Consider the following 24,742-nt stretch of genomic DNA (forward strand, 5'->3'; position numbering starts at 1 on the left):
AGTGTTACGAGTTAACAAAGCAAGAGACTCTTCTAAACTCATAATCTTATTATCCGAAGGGTTCTGAAACTGTGCCGGAGCTGAAAGATTCTTAGTATAGCCAAAACCTGGGGGAACCTGAGCATTACTAGACTGACCTTGATTCTGGCCCTTGGACCAAGAAAGGTTTGGAGGGTTATAGGTTTCTGAATATGGGTCAAACTTCTGTCGGTTATCAAACCTAGTGTTGTTATAAAGAGCATTGGCTTGCTCTTCAACAACATGGCCTTCCCAAAAAGGCTCATTTCTTCCACTACTACCACTAGAATGACCTAATTCTAAGGCTTCTAACCTTTTGGCATCTGACTCATTAGATCCTTCTACCCTATTAACATTTCCTCTACTTAGAAGAATTGTTTTTTGGGGTTCCCTAATATTTTCCCATTGTTGGGTCTTATCGGCGATTTCATTCAAAAATGTCATCGCTTCATCAACAGTTTTATTCTCAAACCCACCTGTGCATAAGGACTCAACCATGGTTGTTGTTGAATAATCTAAACCCTCGTAGAGGATCTGAACTAACCTAACCTTCTCCAAACCATGATGAGGACATTGAGATATCAAGTCATTGAACCTTTCTAAGTACCTATATAAAGATTCTCCCTCTTGTTGGGAAAAAGTACATATTTGTGTCCTAATAGACGATGTTTTATGCCTTGGGAAAAAACAAATGTATAAATGCAGAAGTAAGTTGATCATAGGTTTCAATTGACTCAGAGTCCAAACTATACAACTAAGATTTGGATTTATCTTTTAAGGAAAAGGGGAATAACCTAAGTTTCAACGCATCATCACTTAGGTTTTTAATTTTCAGAGTATTACAAACTTCCTCAAATTCACTAACATGAAAATAGGGGTTCTCATTCTCCTTCCCTAAAAACATTGGGAGCATCTGTAAAGTCCCAGGTTTCAGTTCATAATTTGCCTCGGTTTCAACTAACTTGATACAAGACGGACGAGAGGTCCTAGTTGGGTTTAGCAAAGCTTTCAAAGTTGCCATTTCTGGCACTACCAAAGGACTAGGAGTATTAGGGGTACTATCCTCACGAATGGAAAGATTCTCAAAACTGAAGTTTCCAAAAACGGGGCTCTCAAAAGAAGAGTCTCCGAGCTCCCCGCCTTCACAAGAAGAACTACTAGGTTTGTCACTAATCAAACGACCTAGAGTGTTTCTTTTCCAAGACCGTTTAAAAACTTCGGGCATACACTAGAAAAACAAAATCAAAAAGAAAAGTCCTAAAAAGGAAGGGATGTTCTATGCAAACACAAACAAGGCTGACTCCACCACAGTAAACCTACTGATTTCTAGCAAACAAAAAGCATGATGGCTCCACTTAGATTGTTTCTAGACCAGCTTCTCATTCTTCGAACGGGAATTCGTTACAATTTAAGCAAACCCCTATGGAATCAATCCGAGTTAAAGTAAGTTGAATAGAGGCGAGGGGAGCTCGGTGGAGCTTTGATACCCAAGGCCTCACCGGTATTACAAGGCGGCGCAGCCACGCATTCAACTTACAGAAACCGTCAAGAACTTCGAAGTATGCTTAAAAGAGTAACCAATATTTTTCGAATGACTTTCCTGTTAAGCTCGTTACCCTATCGGTCTCGTTCTAGTCAAAATTTTAGGCTTAGGTTCGCATTTGGTGTCGTTTTTCTAAGGCGGGCAAGAAGAGAACGGTGATGAAATCCGAACCCTTATCTTGTATGGCCAGTCCTTGCCCTTTACTAGGAAATTAAAGCAGCCGTTTTCAAGTCCTCAACATATATGCATACGAAGGAAGACAGTAACTCGCTAACAGGGGATTCGCGAGTATTTCGAAAAACTTACCTCCCGTACCAGACGGGGGATGAACCTTTGTAGTCGACTCGGGCCAAGACTCCTATGTCATGTACGAACCCGAGGGGCCGAGGTGATATCGTAATCACCGTCCTTCTCTGCAAACAGTTTATATTTAAACTACCCTTCCGTAGGGTCTAAAAAATAATGTCCCAAAATTTAAAGTCCAAAGTCTAAAAATATAAAGTGCAAAAGAAGAAGAAAGTCTAAAAAAAATAAAAATCTACAAAAATAAAAATGTCTCTTTTTTTTTTCTCTTTTTTTATAAAATAATAAAAAAAAATCTTCTTCTTTCGCTCCTTTCGCTTTTCCTTTCACTCGAAGTCTTTAAGTATTCACCAAAAGCTTTGGCAACATTTTCTTTCGTTCCAAATTCCGAATTCTGTAAGAAAAAGACAAAAAATCAAAAACGTAAAGAAGAACAGATAAAATAAAAACCTAAAAAAAATAATCTAAAAACTCTAGCCTAAAGACAAGTCCACGTCGGCGGCGCCAAAAATTGATGTGATTTTCAATGTTGTTGTAGTAATAAGATTCGTTCAAGACTTGTGAAAGCAGATTTTAGACTTAATTTTAAATAAAAAAATATAGGAAACTTAAATAAAAATGACATGAAAAATATGGAGAAGACTGGGGCTATGAATTCCACTAATTACCAATATCAAAGTGATTTATATTTTCTAATTATAATTATGCAAATCCTTCATTCAAATTGATTCTTAATATTGCAAAAGTTGATTTTTTAGAAATAACAATTGTAAATCGAAAGTATGGGACATTAAAACCCTAGGCTAGCATGCTCCATCAATTGAAATAACAATTGTTTAACAAAAACCATTTTATCTATTTATTTATCAAGGCAAATAATCATATAATAATTACATAAATTAAATAAAATAGAGATTACCACATTTCATTGGCGAAATAGCTTCCTCCGTCGCCCCAGAGGATGGGTTTAGCTCATCATTGTATAAACTTGCTCAAAATATTGATTCATGTTCAAAATTTGTTTACAAAGATGAAATGGAGAGAAAATAATGAAAATCGGGTGTTTGCAACGCTTATAATTGTTGCAAAACACTGTTACAAAGAACGATAAAAAAAACTGCTGTTGTTATATCTCTGCGACCCTCGTGTGGCTGTCGTTTTCACTATAGCATATAAGACTGCTCTGTGTGCGTCTTATGTTCTTCGTGTTCTTCAACAGCAGCAGAAATGGTGGTTCTCTGGTGCGATTTTTTTCTATTCTGTTGTTGCTCTCCGCCTCTCCCAAACTCTCTGTCCCCCTAAATGTGATACCAGAAGCCTATATATACCCACAGAGGCCTTCGAATATCACCCCATTACTCCAAATAATCCTCATAACTCCGGCAGCAAAGAAAATATTCTCGGGAATATTTTCTTCCCTTTTTCTTCTCTTGCACGCGTCTGGATACGTGCATAGAATCATTGTTTAACTCCTTCACGTTTCTGAAGCAACCAACGCGTGCGGTACACGTCCAAACTCGCTGTAATCCCGTGACTGTCTCCCTTGTGAACATGGCTTGCCCTGTTTAGCTTCAATCCGACGATGCAGCCAATTCTAATCGAAACAATCAACCATACCACGCCTGTTACGCTCCGTAAAGTCATCCCGTGCAAATTCAGCCATTGAGTTTCACTGCAGCTCCTCCAAATCCGAAGAAGAATATGTTGCAGGTGAAAAAACAGTTTCCCGCCAAAAAAATTAATTCAAACGAGGGAGAAGGGTGTTGTGGATAAAAATGGGTGATGTGGACAGAAATGGACTACATATAGCCGTGGGTGACACTTAGCAAAAATGGGGGTCCGTATAGCAATTGTCTTCCGGGGTGCTCGAGCAACTTTTCGAGCCGAATTTTCCAACAATATTTATTTCCAAAGAAATACCTACAAACACACAAAACACTGAAATAAATACGAAATCGAGTACTAACGATACAGAATATTGAGGACAAATTAGACCAAAAAATGTATCTATCACTCGTGCACTGAATGTGAGTGCCTAATATTTTTCCAAAATGGTGTGAACTATATCTTTTCATTGGCGTCATATTTGGTTAGCATACTTACATGTCTTCAATAAGTCGTTAGCCTAATATTTGCAGAATTTATTGTAATTGCATCTAAAAGAATTAAACAAAATAATTTTACTGAAAGCGCAAGTAATTTTAATTATTTATTAGACAGAGCTCAGAAGTACAATACAGTAAAGATACATGGAAAATATCAGTTTGCACATGGTAACAACTCAACTGTATACTGAATAACTTATTAATCAGGTAACCGAGTCAAGACTAATTAAAATTAGTAAAAATATTTAAAATATGACTAATTAAAATATGTTAAGCTAATTAAAATTCTGCGATAAATCATCCGGAATCCCGGATAATTATTATATACTCACTGTTCAATTTGGTGAGGCCCAACCTGTATGCTGATTGACTGCTACACATGAAGACATATAATGGCACCTCAACAGATGTGATTTGTATCAGAGCCCGTTAAGCACGGATGTGATTTGTGCACGACAACTATCAGACTTGTATACTCAAGAATATCACATTGGAACAAAATAATCCTAACTAAACCAAATAAGTTATAATAAACTTGGAATAAGAACAACAAAGAGAGCTCAAAAAACAAAACTAAGAACTCCCTTCAAAAACTTACTTTAGTCAAGGGCATCAGTAAAATGGCTGTATAGTCTTATCGAGTCATGTTGGCAGTACATCGGATGCATTTGAAAGTAGCCTTGTCTAGGTAGTTAGTTGGTGAGAACTTGGAAAACCACTTCTTTTCTGCCAGATGGTACAGTTTGTAAATTATCAACACAAAAAAAAATAAAAATAAAAAATAAAAATAAAAAATTATAATATTGAAAAATCATCATAGTCAAGTTTCATATACATACTAAATTCCTTCTAATTCAATATTAGCAGCAGCAAAAGAACAATATTTATAAGCTCGATCTTGAAGTGAAGCTAGCTCCTTCTTGTCAATCGATCAAAATTCCTATATAGACCAATATAAATGGATCAATCAGAAGCAATGTTTCGGATATGTAGAACCATATTCAATAGCTCTATAATCTATTTCGACCCAATATCTATCCGTTACGGCATGAATCATATCCTAATAACATCCTCATGTTAGTCAGTTTTGTCAATACCTTTTGTTTACGGATCCTGTCACAAAAAAATAAACCCAAATAAACCGTAGACATTAATTCTCTTCTTAACAGTGGTGGCGGAGGCTGGTCAATCATGGCTGTAGCGGTGTAGCCCCCTTCTTTTTCCTATAAAACCTTACTATGTTAACAAATGATCCCTTAGCAAAATGAAATTTATAATTTAGTCCACCTGGTCAATTGGGTTAGTCCACCAAGTCAAAGAAATTTAGTCCACCCCTTAAACCCTCACTTTCCAAAATTCAATCGGTGGTTAGTTTACAGAGTGAGAATAGAGAGAAAAGGAGAGCCGAGAAAATCATTTTAACTGTTTAAGGGGGTGGTGAATGCAGTGTTAATCACGATTTCTTTAGGTAAGAGATTTTTCATGTATCATTTTTACTATCTGTTATTATCATTCACTAGTACCCAAATACCTCAATTGTTTCCTCCTCTTACTTCACATTTTGAAAAAATTGATTGGTGTTTAGTGTTTATGTTTTTCTAATTTTTTAGGGTTTGGTATTTTATTGCGGTTTGATTTCGAATTCGATCAACAGACGAGAGTTATTGGCTAATTGCTTTCCTAATATTGATACAATGATATTGAGTCATTTATTATTGAAATTGTCTACAACTAGTTAGCATCTAGGGTTTGGGTTTTATAAAAAAATTTGAAATTATGAAGTTTTGCTCTGATTTCTGGATGCATTGGAACTTGTTTTAATATTAATTTAAGGGGTTTGATATGACAATTGCTAATTCAGTGGCTTGCTCAAGTCTGGGAGCTATTGCAATGGTTCAGACTTCTCTAGGCAGTGAAGCGGGATTTTTAATGAGAGTCTAGAACTGTGTAACTGATGCGGCAGTGCTTTGGAGACAGTTCGTGTTTTGCAATCTGTTGTAATCACATCCTAACTGTTGACACCTGCATCACAGTTTCTGTTCCTGCCGTGCATTGCAGTTTACTTGCAATGGTGTTTTCCTATTTTTTCCTGCCTCTGCAGCGTGTTTAGACTGTTGCAGGCTTGGTGCATCCATTGCAAACTGCTGCAGTCGCTGTTTATGGGTTTGCAGTCAAAGAAGGTTATGAGTTGGGAGTCTGTGCTTTACTTTATGCCCCTGCAGTGTGTTATGTTGATTGATTGAACCATTTAGTATTAAGAAAGTATCTTCCAGGTGGTTGTTTTATTTAAGTACCCGGTGAAAGTGTAGTACGATAGTTGAACCATTTACATAGTTCAGTTGAACAAACTCAAAAAAAGTAATTTACACAGATCATTATATCAGTATTGCCTCCATTTCAGTGACAGCGAGCTTTTCGTCAGCTAGTACTTGTACAAACAACTTCAAGCTACGAATTCATTATACGTGTTGACTGGGATACTAACATATAGCATTTGTTGTCATATCCTGAACAGATAACCAAAGAGAGTCTTAACATTAGTTGAACACCCAATCTTTTTTGTATCTTGTATTACGAACTGGCCTTCAACGAATACCATGAATGGTTTTGTACAGATCTTGCTTCGCTTCAGCCACAAACCCTTTATAACCAGATAAATGAGAGCTCCCCTGCATCACCTTATCTAGTTCTGTAGGTTATGGAGGCACACGCTTGCTGGAGCACAGTCCTTATAGACTCAATCTATCTGCAGGAGTGAAAGTTGTCTGCATCTGGATCACTCAATCTATCTGCAGTTTATACCTCTGTAGACTTTGTTTTTGTTTTGCAGCTACAACCCTTATCTGTTGAGACCTGGGTTTGCTCTTACTGTAACTTTGTATACGGCTTGGCTTTCTTTTTAATATAACATTTGGTTTATTCTTTGTTTGCCGATTTTTTTTTTAGCGCCCCCCTCCCGTCCTCCTCCCCCCCCCCCCCCCCCCCCCCATTTAGAAATCCTGGCTCCGCCACAGTAAGGAATCTACCTTCTTTAGTTTCAATAGCTGAAAGTGTTTGATAGATTGTCTTGGACTTTCTACAATCTTAGCAGGTTCAGTGTTGGATAAATTGTCTCCCTGAACCCAAAGCAATTTTTCTCTACTTTGTTTATGTCAGCAGATTAATTGTTTGATAAGTTGTTTCAGTGATTAAGTAAAGAATCAAAACTTTCCCATATATTTTTCTTTCTTTTTGTTAATGAAATTGAGCAAAAGGATCACCTCTTGATAAGTACTGTAACGCAATTCAACAACAATCATTCTGTTGCTATCAAACTGTGGTCAGCTTCTCATTTAGTTTTATAGCTTGTAATTTCACTTGCTCTGTTTTGTGAGTCACAGTGACCCTTGATGGTCTTTCGTGCACATTATTTCCATTATACATATTTCTCGTTCTCTTGAGTTCCCCTGTTATGCTTACCAAGTAGTTTTATTTGGTGGATTTGCAGGGGTGTGGCATTTTGAGAAGGTCCATTTCTTCGTCGGCTCCCCACCGTGGCAGGGGTAGTCTAGTTAGAGTTTTGAAAAGAAGAGTTTCTCAGCTTCCACAATGGCATGTGTTGCATACAATAATCCCTCAACAGCGTTTTTGAGTTTTCATGAGAATCGATTTACAAAACCTTTTTCCTTAAATCGTCCTTCATTTTCAGTATTCGTTAGTAAACCTAAAAGATGCAACCCTATTCATTCTTCTGCCATAATCAGAGAATCTTATCTGTTTCCGAATTCGAGTCCAAGGCGTTCATCTTTTTCTGGTGAATTCAAGAGATGTTCAGAACATTCAGAGAAATCTGGTTGTATCAGTGCAATTACCTTCGATTATTACGATAAAGCTCCAGGTAAAAATTACAATATACATGTCACTTTTTTATTTATTCACGAATATGGTAATGATAAAATTGAAAGGTAATGTTAAAAAATTAGGTTATGAGAAACACTAATAATATGTGAGTTTGATAAGACCCTAAATTGATATGAAATTTTCCCAATGTGCAGAAGAGAGGTTGGTGGTGTTAGTTATTGGAGGTGGAGGAAGGGAACACGCAATTTGTTATGCCTTGCAGCGGTCTCCATCTGTTGATGGAGTATTTTGTCTTCCTGGCAATGATGGAATTGCTAACTCAGGGTGTGCCACCTGTGTACACGGCCTTGACATTTCTGACAGCTCAAAGGTGATATCGTTTTGTCAAGAGTGGGGAGTTAAATTGGTTGTGGTAGGACCAGAGGCTCCCTTGGTTGCAGGTCTTTCAGATATTCTTAATAAGGCTGGGATACCTACTTTTGGTCCGTCAGCAGAGGCTGCTGCTTTGGAGGGATCTAAGGATTTCATGAAGAGGTTGTGTTACAAGTATGGAATTCCCACTGCTAAGGTTTGTCATGACTCACCTTCTGTTCTCTCACTTCGTATTCGTCTTATCACGTTTTCATGACTTATTGTGTTTTTAAGTTAATGCTTCTCAGTATCCTTAGGTGACAATTCTTTTTTAATGTTCGTTAAGCATGTCAAACATCTCGTCGTCAACAGTAACATAGGTTATTCTAGACATACTTCCTGATCAACTTCCAAATGTATATTTCTTCTATGTGTCTCCAGGGAAATGATGTGTCATCTTATATAAGAGCTAGAAATTTGTTTAGATTTTTCATCCTAAAGACTTATTTTGTTTTTTTCTGTTTACAATACTTGGGAATTCATTTGTTTTCCTTTCTTTTGCTGCTTAATAAACTTCGCAGGGTTTTTCTATATTAATTAATATTTCATTTGTGCAGTATCAAACATTTACAGATCCATCCGCAGCAAAGCAATACATTCAAGAGCAAGGAGTACCCATCGTCATTAAAACTGATGGCCTTGCCGCTGGCAAAGGAGTTGTTGTTGCCATGACCTTGGACGAGGCATATGAAGCTGTTGACTCAATGCTCGTAAAAGGTGTGTTTGGATCTGCAGGCTGTCGTGTGATTATTGAGGAATTCTTGGAGGGAGAAGAAGCTTCATTTTTTGCACTCGTCGATGGTGAGACAGCCATACCTCTTGAATCTGCTCAGGATCATAAACGGGTTGGGGATGGTGACACAGGACCTAATACAGGGGGAATGGGTGCATACTCACCGGCTCCTATAGTAACAGAAGACATTAAGTCTTTTATAATGGAATCTATAATTCTGCCTACGGTGAAAGGAATGTCTGAAGAAGGATGTAAATTTGTTGGAGTTTTATTTGCTGGTCTCATGATTGAAAAGAGAACTGGTTTACCAAAACTTATAGAGTACAATGTGCGGTTTGGAGACCCTGAATGCCAGGTTAGATTTCTTTTCCTCCCTATTATATTCTATATAAGATATGTATAGAGTATATCATGGTGCATAAGACCTTCGATAATTATCTTACCTTGTAGAAATATTGATGGACCTCTTTTTGCAATCATTGAATTAGTTATAATATATGGATTGTCACACAAAAAGAGTTTGATTGCTCTACATTACTAATCAATCTGTTTAATTTCAGAAGTAATATGTTTAGATTTATGATGTAGTTGTTCCCACTTCTCTGATTTTATCTGTTGAACTATGAATCCCAGGCTTTGATGGTTAGGTTGGAATCAGATTTAGCACAAGCTCTACTTGCAGCTTGCCGAGGAGAGTTGAATAATGTGTCATTGAAGTGGTCCTCTGACTCAGCCATGGTGGTGGTGATGGCAAGTAAAGGCTACCCTGGAAAATACATGAAAGATACTGTGATCCGAAATCTCAAAGACGTAGAAGAAATGCTACAAGATGAAGAAAGAGAACACAAACAAAAACAAGTTTCTTCTTTGGTTAAAGTTTTTCATGCAGGAACATCAACCAACGACGATGGCAATTACATTGCTGTTGGAGGTCGTGTTCTTGGGGTTACAGCAACAGGAAAAGATTTGAAAGAGGCACGGGATAAAGCTTATGAAACTGTTGAAAAAATTAACTGGCCAGAAGGATTTTTTAGACGAGATATTGGTTGGAGAGCACTTCCTAAGAAATCATTTTGGCGAAATTTGTGGTGAATTAGTGTGTTGTCTCAAAAGCTTAAAAAGATTATAAACTATCATTTTGGTCAAAATTAGCTTATACTGTCAACTCAAGGAAATGTCATGTATTACAGTATTAGGCTAGCATTATATTAAATTAGCAGAGATTACTCTTTATACAAACTTTCAAGGTTGCATCAGCCATTATGTCTTTCTGAATGGAATTTCTGAAGAATCACAAAAACTGACATTATAATTTTCGTTCCTCCTAGTGTTTGTTGAAATTGGTCTTTCACTTTAATGGGTTGTTAAATTTTCATATGCATCACTTTTTCTTATGTTTTTGAAAATTGATTACTTTTGATAGCTCAATTAGTTGATTATGAGATTGACGGGCCTGAATACAACTTGGGTGTCTCCCAGGACTTCGAGATACGATGTTATTGTCATGTGGATGAAGTGTTTGTAAGGGAAATGGTTGTCAGCTTTACCTATTTTCATTTTCATGCTTGTTCTTTTTTGTTCTTCCAGCTCGGTTACTGACACACTGGCAAAGCAACACGGCTGCAGCCTTGAGCCTACAATCCATACCAGGTTTCTCTGAAGGTTTTATCCGGCCGGCAGACGCAACACCTTACAGTACTAACTAATTTATGTGCACCTCCCTGTCCTAATTTGACCTGCGTTTCAATCACAATTTTCGACATCTTCATATGGAATCACTCATCTTAAAGATCATGGTCTCATTAACCGGGACCCGAAACAAAATTTTAATTTCCAGCATTTTCTCACATCAACTTATTTGTCTGGGTTCCCAAAATGCGCCCACCCTTTTTTCTTGGCGGAGTTTTGTTGATTGGATCCAATTTAGCACCCTAGTAGCTTTAAAACAAAATTGCAAGTCACCCTACTCTAGTGCCAATAACTAAAGTAACCTGTTATAGGGCGGCATGGTTTATTAGAGGGGCGGCAGTGTGATAGTAATGTCCCTCTAATTGGCTAGGGGATGTTTTATAGGGGATGTAAATTAACTAGATTACCCTCCACATTTTTTAACCTAAATCAAAGCTAAATAGAAAATTTGTTTTCTTTCTTCTTCTCTTCTCCTCCTCCCATCAACCGTAACCTCCTCCATTAAAACTCAAAATTTCATCGTCTTCGATTAATCGACGATTCGAAAATTAATCAAGTGTAGTGTAATGATTTATATGAGGTATGTTTTGAAAACCCAGTTACAATTTGGTTTATTTTGTTCGATTTAAGTTTAATTTCTATCAAAAATTAGGGTTTTAGATGAAAATTGAAATTGAAATTTCTGGATTTATGTGAGTTACAGTTGATTTTAACTCAATTATGAACCGTAACTTGATATTTTGATGTTGTTACGGTTGGTAATAGTTCAATTACCAACCGTATGTTCTTATATCTGAGAATTTTCTTCAGTTACGGTTGGTAACCATTTTAGTTTACGAACCGTAACTCAGTTACAGTTGGTATCGAACATTTGGTTACGAACCATAACTCAGTTACCGTTGGTATCGAGCATTTGGTTACCAACCGTAACTGAGTTACGGTTGATTTCGAGCATTTAGTTACCAACCGTAACTGGTTTTACGATTGGGTTTTCTTCAAATTTAACCAGTTACGGTTGGTAGTTCATCTTTTACGAACCGTAACTTCGATTTACGGTTGGTTATGAGCAAAATTCCAACCGTAATTAGCTTTAAAAATGTAAAAGAATTGAGTTTTTTACGTAGTTTAGATAACTTTGAGCGACAAAAAGCTAGTTGGGACTAATTTAGAAGTATATCCGGTCATTTTCAGGTCATGATTCTTCATTTTGATGGTTAATTTCTTCAATTGATTGAGATTGACCTTCTCCTCTAAACTTTTTTTTTAACTCTAAAAATCTGATTTTGGTTTTGATTTTGAGTTAATATAAGTGAAACTAATCACGAACACTAAACTTGATTATCATCACTAAACTAAATTATCAATTATGAGGGTTAATTTGTCATTTCCAGTATTTTTTTTTATAAGAAACACATTGAATGATCATGTAATGACTCTTTTTGTCCTATTAGAATGCCGCCCCTCTAATAAGCCATGACGCCCTATAACGAGTTACTAACTAAAACCAAAATGTCCTAATCGACTTTTGGTTTAAGTTCCCAGTTTAATACAATTCTCCATAAAATAAATAAAATAAGAACATTTGCGAAGAGTAGAGCGTTCGGTGGCCCTTATTCAGTTATTTGCAGGGAAACTGTTGATACTTTTAGCCGAGTCAAGTTTTACTAATTAGTTAAGTCTACTCTTAGAACTTGTTTGTTTGCAGCTGACTCGGCGTCTGAATCTGAGTCAACCCCTGACTCGGACCGAGTCAGCAGTCAGACCGTTTGTTTTCCATTTTGAGTCAGATCTGACTCGACCTCTGACTCAGACATAACCCCTGACTCGGACTCATTTGAGTCAGGTAACAAAATACCCCTGACTCATGGGACCAAACCACTGACTCACTTATTTCCGAGTCAGATGAGTAAGATCTGACTCAAAACAAACGTATCGACTCAGATCCAGATGAGTCAGGTGATTTCACTCAGATCCAAATCACTCAGATCTAGACGACTCAGATGAGTCAGGAGTAAACAAACATGGGCTTACTTTTGCTCATAGTCGATTGCGCCATTTGTTACACTATCCATGCCTAGATAATCCATCATCTTCTTGTACAATCCACATAAAAGAAAAAAAAAAGGGTTAAAAGTGCTCATTTCTCAGCCATTTCTACTTGAAACACATCGGTTATTCAACCATGGTGCAGTATTATGCAATATCCCGGATACTTACAAGAAAACGTAAATCAAGATTCACAAGACAAACAAATGCACTATTACACGGTGCAGAATAATCTCAGTACATTTTTGACTATCACCACTAACTAGCAAGGCATGCCACAAAAGTCTCCAGACTTGTGCTTGCAAGCTCCTATCACTCATTCAGGTTCAGGCAAAGCTTTCTATATGTTATACAAATACATTATGCTCAATTTGTTCCTCCCCTAGGACAGCGAAAGCGAAAACAAACATATTTGCCGAGTAATGATACACACCGTGAAAATATCCCTTGATGTGCACCGAGAACGGAACGGCCTAAATATCATCCTTTTTGCATTGCGACAGGGTGGGGCATGAATGGACCCACCACTCTCTCTCACAGTGCACACTCGGCTCATTTTTGACAGTGTATCAATCATTTTCGATATTTGCCAGCCTTCTTGTCTCTTCCCTACACTGAAAACAACACTTGTAAAAACTCGTTCGTCGACACGTGTACATAATCTCTAACACATCCATTTCTAAAAAACAGAAATTAGTTCAATTTTAACGGTTCAGATGATAAAGAGTAGGTACTCCTGATTAGTACGTAGCAGAGTTCAAATCATCACCACTAGTATTCTCCTCCTCTTTCTTTGTAGTAGTAGTACGAAACTTTCTTCTTTCCGCCATTAATAAAGTAGTTCCCCTCGAACACTAAACTTCCGTCAGAGATTCTTCATTTTGTCTCAACTTCTCTCACAATTAAAGTTGAGCGACTTTTTCATTTTTCCCATTTATCAATGTATCAAAATAATAACAAAACCCTAATTTCATTTCTCAAATTCATTTCTCTATCCAACCCTAACTCAACCCTAAAAAATGCATGCTAGATTTCTCTGTAACTCATCAGCTGATTACTCAGAGAATCGAAACGAAACAGAATCGTCTCATCAGAATTCATCATCGTTATCATTAGTAGCAGTATCTTCTTCTCCTTCGTCATCTTCTTCTTCGTCGGCGTTGAATTCTCGTTATACGGAAGTAGTTATGAATTATTTATGGGTATCTCTATTGATTTCACTAACGAATTGTTTGAATTCAGTAAAAGCAGCTCATCAAACGATTCGATTTGCAGGAGATGATGAGAATAGTGTTGTACGATCCGGAGGAAGTTGTATTGCTCCTGATTCTAGTTTGTATTATAGACCAGTGATTGGGATATTAACACATCCTGGTGATGGTGCTTCTGGGAGGTTAAATAATGATAAAAATGCTTCCTATATAGCTGCTTCTTATGTTAAGTTTATTGAATCTGCTGGTGCTCGTGTGATTCCACTTATTTATAATGAACCAGAGGAGATTCTTTATGAAGTAAGTTTTTCTTTCGTTAAATGATATTGTTTCATTTGTTAGGGCGTTTTGTTTGGTAGTTTCTTGTGTTCATTGGATATATTCTCTATGTAAGTCAATAGCAAGGCCTCTCTGTAGTTGTATGCCTTTGATGTTTGCAAATATTTATTATCAATATGTATGAGTGCTCTGGTGTAATTGTACATCTGTTATAATATGGCTAAACTTACGGTCTGGCGTATATGGATGCTTCCTCTCATTTCAGAACTGCTACCCAAACAGTAGAAATGAAATGGAAAAAGGTATTGTACTTGTGCAATCTTTTTTTCCAAGCCCATGTTGGGTTTATTGCATGTTATTGCATAATATAATTGAACTGGTCTACCCTCAAAGAAGTTGATTCATTCGAACTTTGGTCGTGAATGTTTGTTGAACTAATTTCATATAAAGCACAAGTGTACGATGTTGAAATATTGAGGGTTGTTTTGTGTATTTGTTAGTTGAAACTCTTGATAGAGCTACCTGTTAAGTTTTCCTTGAATGTTCATATGTGTTTAAGTTGTACTGATTGGATGCACCTCGTGTTGTATACAGAAGCTCAACCTAGTTAATGGAGTGCTTTTTACTGGGGGGTGGGCTAAAACTGGCTTGTACCGCGAGGTTGTTGAGGGAATTTTTAAGGTAAATTGTTGTGTTATCCTTTGCACTAACTTGCTATCTTCAGTAGATATTTGCAGACAAAGGATAAAGCATGGTTGAAATTTGTTTCATGTTTTTATTGCTAGTTACTATATTTCTATAACGTTTCATCTTTGATGTAATTTTGTTAGATCATGGTCTAAAGTTATTGTCAAAATTCAGATCAATTGTATGTCTGCATCTAGGTACCACGATGCGGTGTTGATATGAAACACCAATCAGTTCAAACTATAAACTGGACATCAACTGCCTTGATAAGAAAGGGTCAGGAACTAAATGTCTTTTGCTCAGGTTGAATAAAAATTGCAGCCTGAGGTGTGTTGTTACTTTTGGTTACCTTGAAATTACTTGGAACCAGTATCTGTTTGATGCGTTTAATGGCTGTTCTTCATCTGTCAGTTCTATTACCATGTTCTACCTCGTGGTCCTGAATTGGGAAACTATCTGGGAAGTTATGGGGCTCCAAGATGTGAGAACTATGGGTTATCGACAAACATCCATTTTGGATCATCAGAACATTGAAGCTCTCTGATAATAATTCAAATCAGGAATGCAATAGTTAAGTGCCTCACAAGCTAGTCTGGTGATATCCCCGCATATTGAGAACAATTTTGGTCATCCTTTGCTTTCTCATCATAAGTGAAGCCTTTATGGCGAAGCTGGATTATCTTAATCTTTAGGAATGAAGAAATATTATACTGAATTTTGTCATTCTCTTTGAAAGCTCTATATTTTATTGGAAGCTTCTATTAAGCGATCAAGAGGTTATATGTTCAACAGTTTTGTGCTCCGCTTCTTTGGTCTCATGGATGGATTTTGGTGTTCGTGTTCTATCAAGGTGTGGAGTGAATCTCCTAATGGTATTTTCGCCCTTAGTTTATTGTCAAGGAACTTGATCCTTGTGTTGACTAATATATGACTCATTACTTGGTTAAAAGCCTCAGAGGGACAGATTATCCGCCTGGAATATATTAGGGAGTCAGATTGGAAGTTGTCTCTGATTATTACTGTTGGCGTGTTAGGTTTTTCTAGTTGCTTAAGTCCCGTGTTAGGTCTGCACACCTTTTCTCTTTTCAGCTTCGCTTTCTTTTCCACCTTGAAATACTTTCGTCTTCTTTTAGGACACTTTTTAACTTGTTGGGTCACTTTAAAGTTTGCTTCATTTGCACAGATATATATTTATAGTTACTGCCCTCTATTGCCATTTGATTCCAATCGCAATACAAATCATAGCAGAAACGTATTTCCTAGTTTGCTGTCAGTTGGCGTTCCTGTACATCTCTGTCAGTACTCTTTTCTCGTGGTGCACTTACTTATTAGCTTGCTATGTGTATCCTGATTTTAATATCACTGTCATCCATTTTATTGTTTATTAACTCTTATGTGACATCTATTTGATTTATTTATGTAGAGAGTTCTGAAGAGAAACGATGCTGGTGACCATTTTCCTTTACTTGCAATCTGCTTGGGCTTTGAACTGTTAAGCATGGTTATCAGCAAGGTAAGCTGCTATCCTTTTGTTCTTTATTTGACTTCATCTTGGGTATATTATTATATTTATCTGAATTTTTTATCAGCAAGGTGAGATACATTCATTATTAAGTTATTTTCGTGTTTTGTTTGATGAAATGTAGTTGCACTTCAGCCTTCATTCTTTGCTGTCTGGTAGTCTAGTCTAAGACAGTGAGACAAAGTGATTGCATACACTGGTGTGTCTTGAGGACACGTTTCTTCCAAAATTAATCTCTTATTCCTCTTAGCATGTTCTCTAGTTAGATCGAGTTGCTGTTTCCTTAAGTGTCGATGCTAACGGATTTGGGTTTTAATCTTTGATTGCATCTTTCACTGCCCAACTGAATTTTATCTCGCTACGTAAAGCATTACTGCTCTTGGTATAATTGTTCTCTGTCACATGTTGTGGTTTCAGGATACTGACATTCTTGAAAAGTTCAGCGCACATGATCATGCATCTACTCTTCAATTCATCAAACCCACCAATATTGAAGGCACTGTTTTTCAAAGGTATAAGCTTTCCCCGTTATTTTGATTTTCTAGTATTTTGATTGTTAATATACTACTCATGAAGTGTCCACAAATACTTTGTAGGTTAGGGTTTCTTTTGTATTTTCTGACGAAGTTGACATTATGTGGACCATGATACAGATGCATCGCATAGATTGGTCAGGGATTCTTTTATCGTTATCCTGATCAAAAATAACAATTAAAAAGTGTAAAATGTATGTAAAGAATTACTTTCTTGTTGTGCTAACAATGTGTCGAAGTGGACTTAAGTAAGCTCAATTTCATTTGGCAAAATGTGAAATTGAAGTATGTTAAATGATCTTTCCTGGGCCCTCCTGGGTTTTCATTTCTTTTGGTTTTCAATGATTTCTTTTATCCCAGACAAGTTTGACCTTGTTTCACCTTTTTTCTCCATAAACATTTGTGCTATGTGGACCCTGATTGCTTGCATGAACTGTTAATTTAGCTAAGAGTTAAGAGAAAAACTTCATCCGTTCAATTGGCATACATTTTGTTTTCTAGGTAGCTGTCGGGTGTAGCCTACAATTTTTATGCGGTTAACAGGATTTGATGTTGTGCTCTCACCATTGCTTTGAGTTTTTTGAAATGAAACAATTAAGGTTTTTATATGCGTTTAGCGTTGTGATGCGGTTCAAAGAGGCAAGGTAGTGCCTCAGAGACATACACCTTATCCGCCTCGAGTTGTAAAACTTATTTTAACTAGTGTTGAAATTTTACCTAGTTCTTTGTCTTACATCTTCTTCCCTTCTTTGTTATCTGTATTTTGGCAGTAATAGAAGAACTATAATTTAAAGTTTGTCCCTTGACTGTTAATCCTTGAAAAATAAAATACAGTGAGATTTTTTTGGTCTTCTCCACAAAAATGCCTCGGGGGACTCTTCTAGAAAACATTTTTGGGTTTAAGGCATGGAAAGGCTTTCGGAATGAGTCGGGGTTGACACACCTCAACAGATTTTTGAACCATGGAAACAATAGCACCCTTTCTGCAGGGGTGGGTGAGATGAATGAGCCCTCATCTCACCATATCCTAAAGTTTCACTTTGAACCGTCACATATTTTATGTCAAAGAATTGTACAAAACAAAGTATGTTTAGACCTTCTCCTTTCCGGTACCACCAAGATACGTTAGACTCACTAAACTCGATGCTTGGCTTTGACTTATTCACCGGAATACTTTTCCCCATAGAGACCAGGTAAGATGTAGTGGGTTTCATTCGGCCGACCCACAAGCTCTCAAATTTAACTACTCTTTTTCTGCATCATCCCTTCATTATCGAATGTAAATCAATTTCAGCTGCCAATGTTATATATCTTGTTGCACAGAAAGTTTCAAGATCTGCAAATGAATTTTATTTTGAAAAATTAGTTCACAGTGGTCCAGGGCACCAACATGTATTATTGTTTTATTCAAGTTTAACATGCCGTAAGCAAGGACCATATGAGGTGGGTTTAGGCATTTATATTTTTCTTGCTTGCTGCATGAACTTGTGTTTACCTTAGTAAACCATCATTCACAGTAAGGTCTCCAGCATTGTTTCACTCACAGTATTGGGTTGCTAATTGCTAAATTATGGCACCTTTTTCAGTGAAGTAACTGAATTGGAAACATCCTATTCAGGATACAAACAACCCAAATCCTTTTGATAGATAGAAAATCAACCTGATCTTTGAGTGTGCAGTTCAGGACACAATCTTTTTCTCCTGGACCCCAGTGTTATCTTGGAATTTCCAGTTCGTTGAAATTTATGTTACCTTCGTGCTCATATGTTAAATTAACCTGTTTTTCCGGTTTTGCAGGTTCCCTCCTGAGTTGCTACAAAAATTGACTACAGACTGTCTTGCCATGCAAAACCATCAGGTTTCTTTTTTTCTTTTTTTTTTTTAAGTAGTGTGTCTTATGCATCTCGGTTTGGTAATGTGATAGCTCCAAACACTATAAAACCATCACACACGATAAAATGTAGATTTTTCAGAAAGCAGACTTACAAGTTACAATCGTTCTTTTCATTATGCAATAGAACATTACCAACTTTGGGTTTATTCAGTTATCACTGACATGTTTGTTGATCCTTGCTGAAGTTTGTTTGATTGAGCTGCCCCCAAACTGACCAGTCATCAGTGAACATCTCCTTTCTTTGAGCCTATTTCTAATATGGCTCGAATAATTGAACATAGCCGAGAATCTCATGCTCCACTATAATAACAGACCTTTAGAATCTCTTGTAGCAGTTTACATTTCTTGGTAGATTTAGTTTTTCCTTTGTTCATCACTCTTGAGAATCTTCGATATCTTTTTGCGTGAACAAGTTCACAACTGTGTTGCATCAATAATTAGTTTGGAGGAATTGTCCCAAAAGAAAAAGATGCATCCATGAAGCCTTCAAGTAGACTTACAGTTAGACGGTTTTATTTTTATAAAACATTAAGAATGATATTTCCTCCTGCTAGAATAGGGCCAATAGGCAACATTGGCGTGGTAGACTTATATCTATGACAAAAGAATTAGATAATAAGTTGAATAAATTAGCTTTAGAACTACTCCACCCACAGTGCTACACCGATAAAAATGAACTTTAATGTCCACAGGGAAGTCATCGCTAACAAGTCAACATGCTGATTCCACAATATCAATGCCTAGTGTGGGCTTTTTACTTTTATTCTTTTCATGAGTTTGAAGTTTCATATGGTTGTTGCTTCCATGCCATGTAATGAATGCATCAATTCATTTTTTTGTAAACTCCTGACTCAAAATCAATGTCAGCATGGCAGATGTGATTTTTATTTTTTCGTTAATATTGCACCGAATTAACAATAATAAACAAAGCATATGAGTGAATTTTGGTTCTTGAAGTCTTGACAATTTCAAAAGATTTAAAGCTTTCTTCCTTTGAATCCCAATAAAGTCCTTCCTGTCCATATTGAATCGTTATAGGACTGAATTCATTTTTGTGTCACAGTATGGTGTATCGCCAGAGAGGTTTCATGAGAATTCTGCATTGTGCAGTTTTTTTAGGGTCGTGACTACATGCACAGATGAAGACGACCAGGTAATTTGCATGTAATGCTCTGTTAGTTATTCCGAAAGCTTGATTGCTATTTTCTAATACACTTCTAAAGGGCCTTATTTTACTGGCACTTTCTCACCAGGAGTACGTCTCAACTGTACAAGCACGCGACTATCCGGTCACCGCCGTCCAGTGGCACCCAGAGGTATTCTTCTTTCTAACTCCTGCAGATGTGTTTCATCGCAACTTGAAATGGGAACTACTTATACTTAATTCAACTTATGTTCTGTTGATGGATGTGAATCCAATTTCAACTCCTATTGCGTAGGTTCCGGTTAGAATTGTAATTTGAATAATAAATCCTAGTCATATTCAGATCATTATTCATCAAAATTGTAAGGGTGACTGTACAGGCTCGGATTCATTTTTTTCTTTTTGTTCTTTAGCTTCATGATGTGATTTTGTCTACATTATCCCGACTTTTGAGCTCACAAAAAGGCATAAATACCTTCTCACTTGAGGATAAGCACACAGCCCTTTTCATGTTCTGAAAATATGACTATACCGAGTTTCCAAATTCTAAATCTTGGTTTACTTCTATGTTTTTGGAGTTTGGAGGTTATCTTGGTTGTTCTCAGATATCTGGAAAACTCATAAATGACATTGATCTAGGAATTTGGAGTCCACTATTCTTGTGCATGCTGTTTTTATTTAGCATACCTTTGTGGTAGTTTTTAGAGCATGTTTGGATGGCAGGAAGGGAATCCATCCCCAGGATTCATATTCCCAGAGGAGGGAACATACCACCCCCATGGGTTTTTGGAGGAATCCTATTTCCATCCCTCCTCTATTCTATCTACCAAACATGAGAACGGAATTGTGTTCTGGGAACCCATAAATGACATTGATCTAGGAATTTGAAGTCCACTATTCTCGTGCATGCTGTCTTTATTTAGCATACCTTTATGGTAGCTCTTAGAGCATGTTTGGATGGTGGGAAGGGAATCCATCCCCAGGATTCATATTCCAGAGGAGGGAACTTACCACTCCCATAAGTTTGTATTCTGGGGTAAGAGATTCAATTCCCTCCAACCAAACATGCTCTTAGGGTGTTCAGTTTACTACCTAATTGTGCTATAATCCTGAGAGGTATATTAGGCCTATTCGGTGGTTGTTTCATTTGCTTAACTTTTTCTGAAAAGGTAACCAATTGTATGTCACCAGTGAGAGAACTATTGGTCATCCGAGCTTCTGGAACATGGAAAAGGCTGAGTTATCTATCTTACAATTCTTTTCGATCTTGCTATAAAATGATATGAAGCTCACTTTATGCTGCTGTGTAGTTTGTTATTTATTTCTGTCCCTCATAGATTGGCATTCAACTTGGAAATCAACATAGTCCATCATCTTGGTTTGGTTTCCTTTTTATGAAGTATCACTAGTTTGGTGTTTTTTGTTACCTTCATTTCTGGGTTCTGTGAATAGTAGTTTACTGCTCCAAGAAGCCACATATATTGTGCATGTATCTATCTAACGTGTCTAATTTGTTCATACTGTTGTTGCTCACGATGGAAATGCAATCTTATTCTTGCAAACACTGATCTAAATGTATTGTAGAAAAATGCTTTTGAATGGGGATACTCAACGATTCCCCACTCCGAAGATGCGATTCAAGTTACTCAGCATGTTGCTAACTATTTTATCAGGTATTATTGCTGCTTCCATTTCCTTCTATAGATCTTTAAAATGTCACAAGATTTTCGCAGTTATTCATTTGCGTAATAAAAACCTGGAAATTTCCGACTTTCTTTATGTTTTTTTTTCTTCTGGAAATGACTACTGACTTTCTTACATTGATATATAACAGATTAAAATGACCTTAAGATACATTCTGTTGCACTGGTCTTAGGTTTGAATCTAGAACGCAAGCTCTGCCATGTCTGAGTACGGGTGTGCCAGTGATTCTCAGTCGAGTCTGCGTAAGTCTAATTAGGTTAGGACTTACATTTCATGCAGCCGAGGTCAAACTCCATAGATCAAGCTGTCTCCATAGTGCATGTAATATATCAGTGGCTTATGTCAGGTACTAGGATTAGGACTTATAAGGGAGTTAGTAATCCTCAATATGTGCTGTAAGAATGGCCCAAGCAAGTAGTCACATTGTATTGTTTAGTGATCATAATTCTCGAATGACTAAATTGTGTCTGTTCTGTAAATTTAATCCTTCGGTTTCTTCTTTGAGAAAGCCTATGCGCGGGATAGCATATCTTCACAAGTCAATTTCGTTCAAACCCACTGAGTATCAGGAAATGTTCTCCCTTGGGTACTGGTATCTGAACCAACTTGCAGTATTTGTCATAAGTTCCCATTCTTCTTATTTTATATATATAAATCACCACATTAGACGAATGCATCTCCATATTTGAGGGTTACAATTGCGATTACATTCAGATCTGAAGCCATGAAGCACTCGACTGGGTGTCATCTGCATATGGCATAATTGGCTAGCAAATTCTCTGGTAAAAAAGAATTGAGTAAGATTTATTTGGAGGAGAAATACTTCAAAGGAGGTTTCCCATATGCAAATAGTGACTGAAATTTAGGAACACAAATGTTTTTTGTTGAGCTATTTTGCTTCGGCTTCTATATGTTATCATGGGAGTTTACTGATATCTCTCATCTCATTCTTCTTGAACAGTGAGGCAAGAAAGTCCTTAAACAGGCCACCAGCCAGAAAAGTCCTCGACAGCCTTATTTACAATTACAATCCTACTTATTGTGGGAAGGCCGGGTAAGTCCTGGATGTGTTACCATTGTCTAGGTGTACTTGGATGATCTCTGTAACCGTCTAACATGCTTTGCCTTTCCGTTTGGTTTATGTAGGAGGGGCTTTGACGAGGTTTACATATTCTCTCGACTGTAATTGAATATTTCTAGGTTGCCTCTCACGAAATAATGACTGTATGTACATACCATGAATCTCTTGTTAAATATATGGGTAATGAAATGTAAAGGGACTGACTACTGAGCAAATTGTTTGAAATATAAAGTTTGGAACTAGAGATTCCCGCTGGCACTGATAATCTGAAGCTTGTATACCTGGTTTACAGTTCCAATTAGTAGACTGCCTAGATCAGACTCCGGTGGGAATCCTATCGCATAATGAAAGTAACGTTTATAAGTCAGTCGGTTATTTATACACATTGATGACATGTGGATTTCGTCTTTGGATGACTTGAGATTTTCCATCCCCGTTGCCATTAAACCCTGCACTTTATGAAGGATATAAACGGAATCACTTAAAATCTTCTGTGGGATCTCATCAAGTCTCTCACTGTGGACCTAGTAATAATATTACAAGTGCTTTTATTTAAGCTTGGCATTAGGATAATCAAAAGTATTAACATCTTACCAATTCCCACTTAATCAGTTGACCTAGCTCATAGTGTCTTTCCGAGGACCCTTTCGGTGGTGCAGAGATATGGTCAAGTAACTGAAATTCTTGAAAGTGTTTCCTATGAATAAAAGAGGATTAAAATTCCTATTTATTTTTACTAAACAATTGCAACTGTAATTGCAGTTATTGGTCGTCTTTGGAGACAACATTACGAGCTTTTGATGCATGCAATGGATCCTACACTATCCCAAAGTTAAATGATTCATGAGCAGGGTTAGTGCTTTATTTCTCCAAGTCCCAAGTTACGGATTCCTTTCCTTTTAATCATATGCAAACGTTTCTCTGATGCACGCTGAAGAGAAAATCGGTAACCTGAGTTCGGTGGCCCATCTGCTGCGAAAGCCTGTGTGACACGAAACTGAACTGGTGAATACGGAAAGAGGGGCATGATTATAAAACTGAATGGCGAATGCTGTGGTGGCAACTTGACGTGTTCAAGTCTGCTTGACACATGAGTAACTTTGTTCATATATTAGGAGGCAATACTTCTCGTTGAAATTAAAATGTTTTACCGACAGATTCTATTTCCTGAACTTCCCATTCATGAGCTCCTAAAAGGTGATTTTGTCAACATTTTCATTCCACTCAAAATTTGGATTTCTCAAAGTTGCTTGAAACTAGGGAGAAATGGGTCCGTCGGTAAGGAAATTGTATACTTCGTAAACATCAGTCAAGTTGACAAATTGAGAGTTGAGACTCGAGACAAACTGTAACCTCATTATATTCTCTAATAAATTTGTCGCATGCAAAAGAAGGGTAGAACCAAGTGGGTCGGACAAAATACTCACCAACTGCAAAGAAAATCATGTGCCTACCATCATAGTTCACACACAAGACTAGTGTTCCTTATTCAAGATTGTGCTAACAAGGAACAGCATTAAGCGCGCATTCACACCAATTGGATTCTTTTACAATTGAGGGGGAAGAACATATCTGCTTCTATCTTTTTATAGTGTCACTCTAGAGACTAGCCCCGGCGATTTCTGTGTAATTTTAGGAGAAAATTTTAATATAATCATCACGGCATATCTAAGGAACTGTACACTAGTTGGCAACGGCAACATTGGCAAGAATGAGATGTAGAAGGCTCCAGTAAATCAAAATGAAGCCATTTAAGGGGATCTGTGATTGTTTAATACGGCTACTTGGATAGTAGGATGTTTCTCAACAATCCCCCAAATGGAAATAAAGAAAAAAATCGGTTTTGTTAAGGCAAAACAAAAACAAAAAACTCTTAGAAAAATGCAAACTCTGGATTCCCCCTAGCGATAACACGAGTCTCTCTAGTAAGAACCATATTTTGCCCCTTAAACAAGCCGGCCTAGTTAGGGGAGTATAGTATAATCTCTACTAAATAAGA

General features: G+C 37.1%; 2 protein-coding genes across 4 annotated transcripts; both read left to right on the forward strand.

Annotated features, from left to right (window-relative positions):
- The first annotated feature begins 5,141 nt into the window (after positions 1-5,141).
- On the forward strand, positions 5,142-10,280 carry LOC113302143 (phosphoribosylamine--glycine ligase-like). 2 transcript variants are annotated; one of them, XM_026550990.1, is made up of 6 exons: positions 5,142-5,437; positions 5,831-6,149; positions 7,457-7,846; positions 8,004-8,377; positions 8,778-9,308; positions 9,587-10,280. In XM_026550990.1, exons 3-6 carry the CDS (start codon positions 7,558-7,560, stop codon positions 10,043-10,045), a joined length of 1,653 nt encoding a protein of 550 aa, XP_026406775.1. In that variant the 5' UTR covers positions 5,142-5,437; positions 5,831-6,149; positions 7,457-7,557; the 3' UTR covers positions 10,046-10,280. The 2 variants fall into 2 exon arrangements, with proteins under 2 accessions (XP_026406775.1, XP_026406774.1); XM_026550989.1 differs by lacking the exon at positions 5,831-6,149 and having other exon boundaries at positions 5,154-5,437.
- Positions 10,281-13,472: 3,192 nt separating this feature from the next.
- Positions 13,473-24,069, forward strand: LOC113302144 (gamma-glutamyl hydrolase 2-like). 2 transcript variants are annotated; one of them, XM_026550992.1, is made up of 11 exons: positions 13,473-14,199; positions 14,773-14,859; positions 16,289-16,378; positions 16,805-16,899; positions 18,718-18,778; positions 19,878-19,967; positions 20,068-20,130; positions 21,543-21,631; positions 22,624-22,716; positions 22,809-22,886; positions 23,506-24,069. In XM_026550992.1, exons 1-10 carry the CDS (start codon positions 13,708-13,710, stop codon positions 22,846-22,848), a joined length of 1,200 nt encoding a protein of 399 aa, XP_026406777.1. In that variant the 5' UTR covers positions 13,473-13,707; the 3' UTR covers positions 22,849-22,886; positions 23,506-24,069. The 2 variants fall into 2 exon arrangements, with proteins under 2 accessions (XP_026406777.1, XP_026406776.1); XM_026550991.1 differs by lacking the exon at positions 23,506-24,069 and having other exon boundaries at positions 13,474-14,199; positions 22,809-23,126.
- Positions 24,070-24,742: the final 673 nt, after the last annotated feature.

This window comes from Papaver somniferum, chromosome 8 (genome assembly GCF_003573695.1).
Source record: "Papaver somniferum cultivar HN1 chromosome 8, ASM357369v1, whole genome shotgun sequence".
NCBI classification, from domain to species: domain Eukaryota; kingdom Viridiplantae; phylum Streptophyta; class Magnoliopsida; order Ranunculales; family Papaveraceae; genus Papaver; species Papaver somniferum.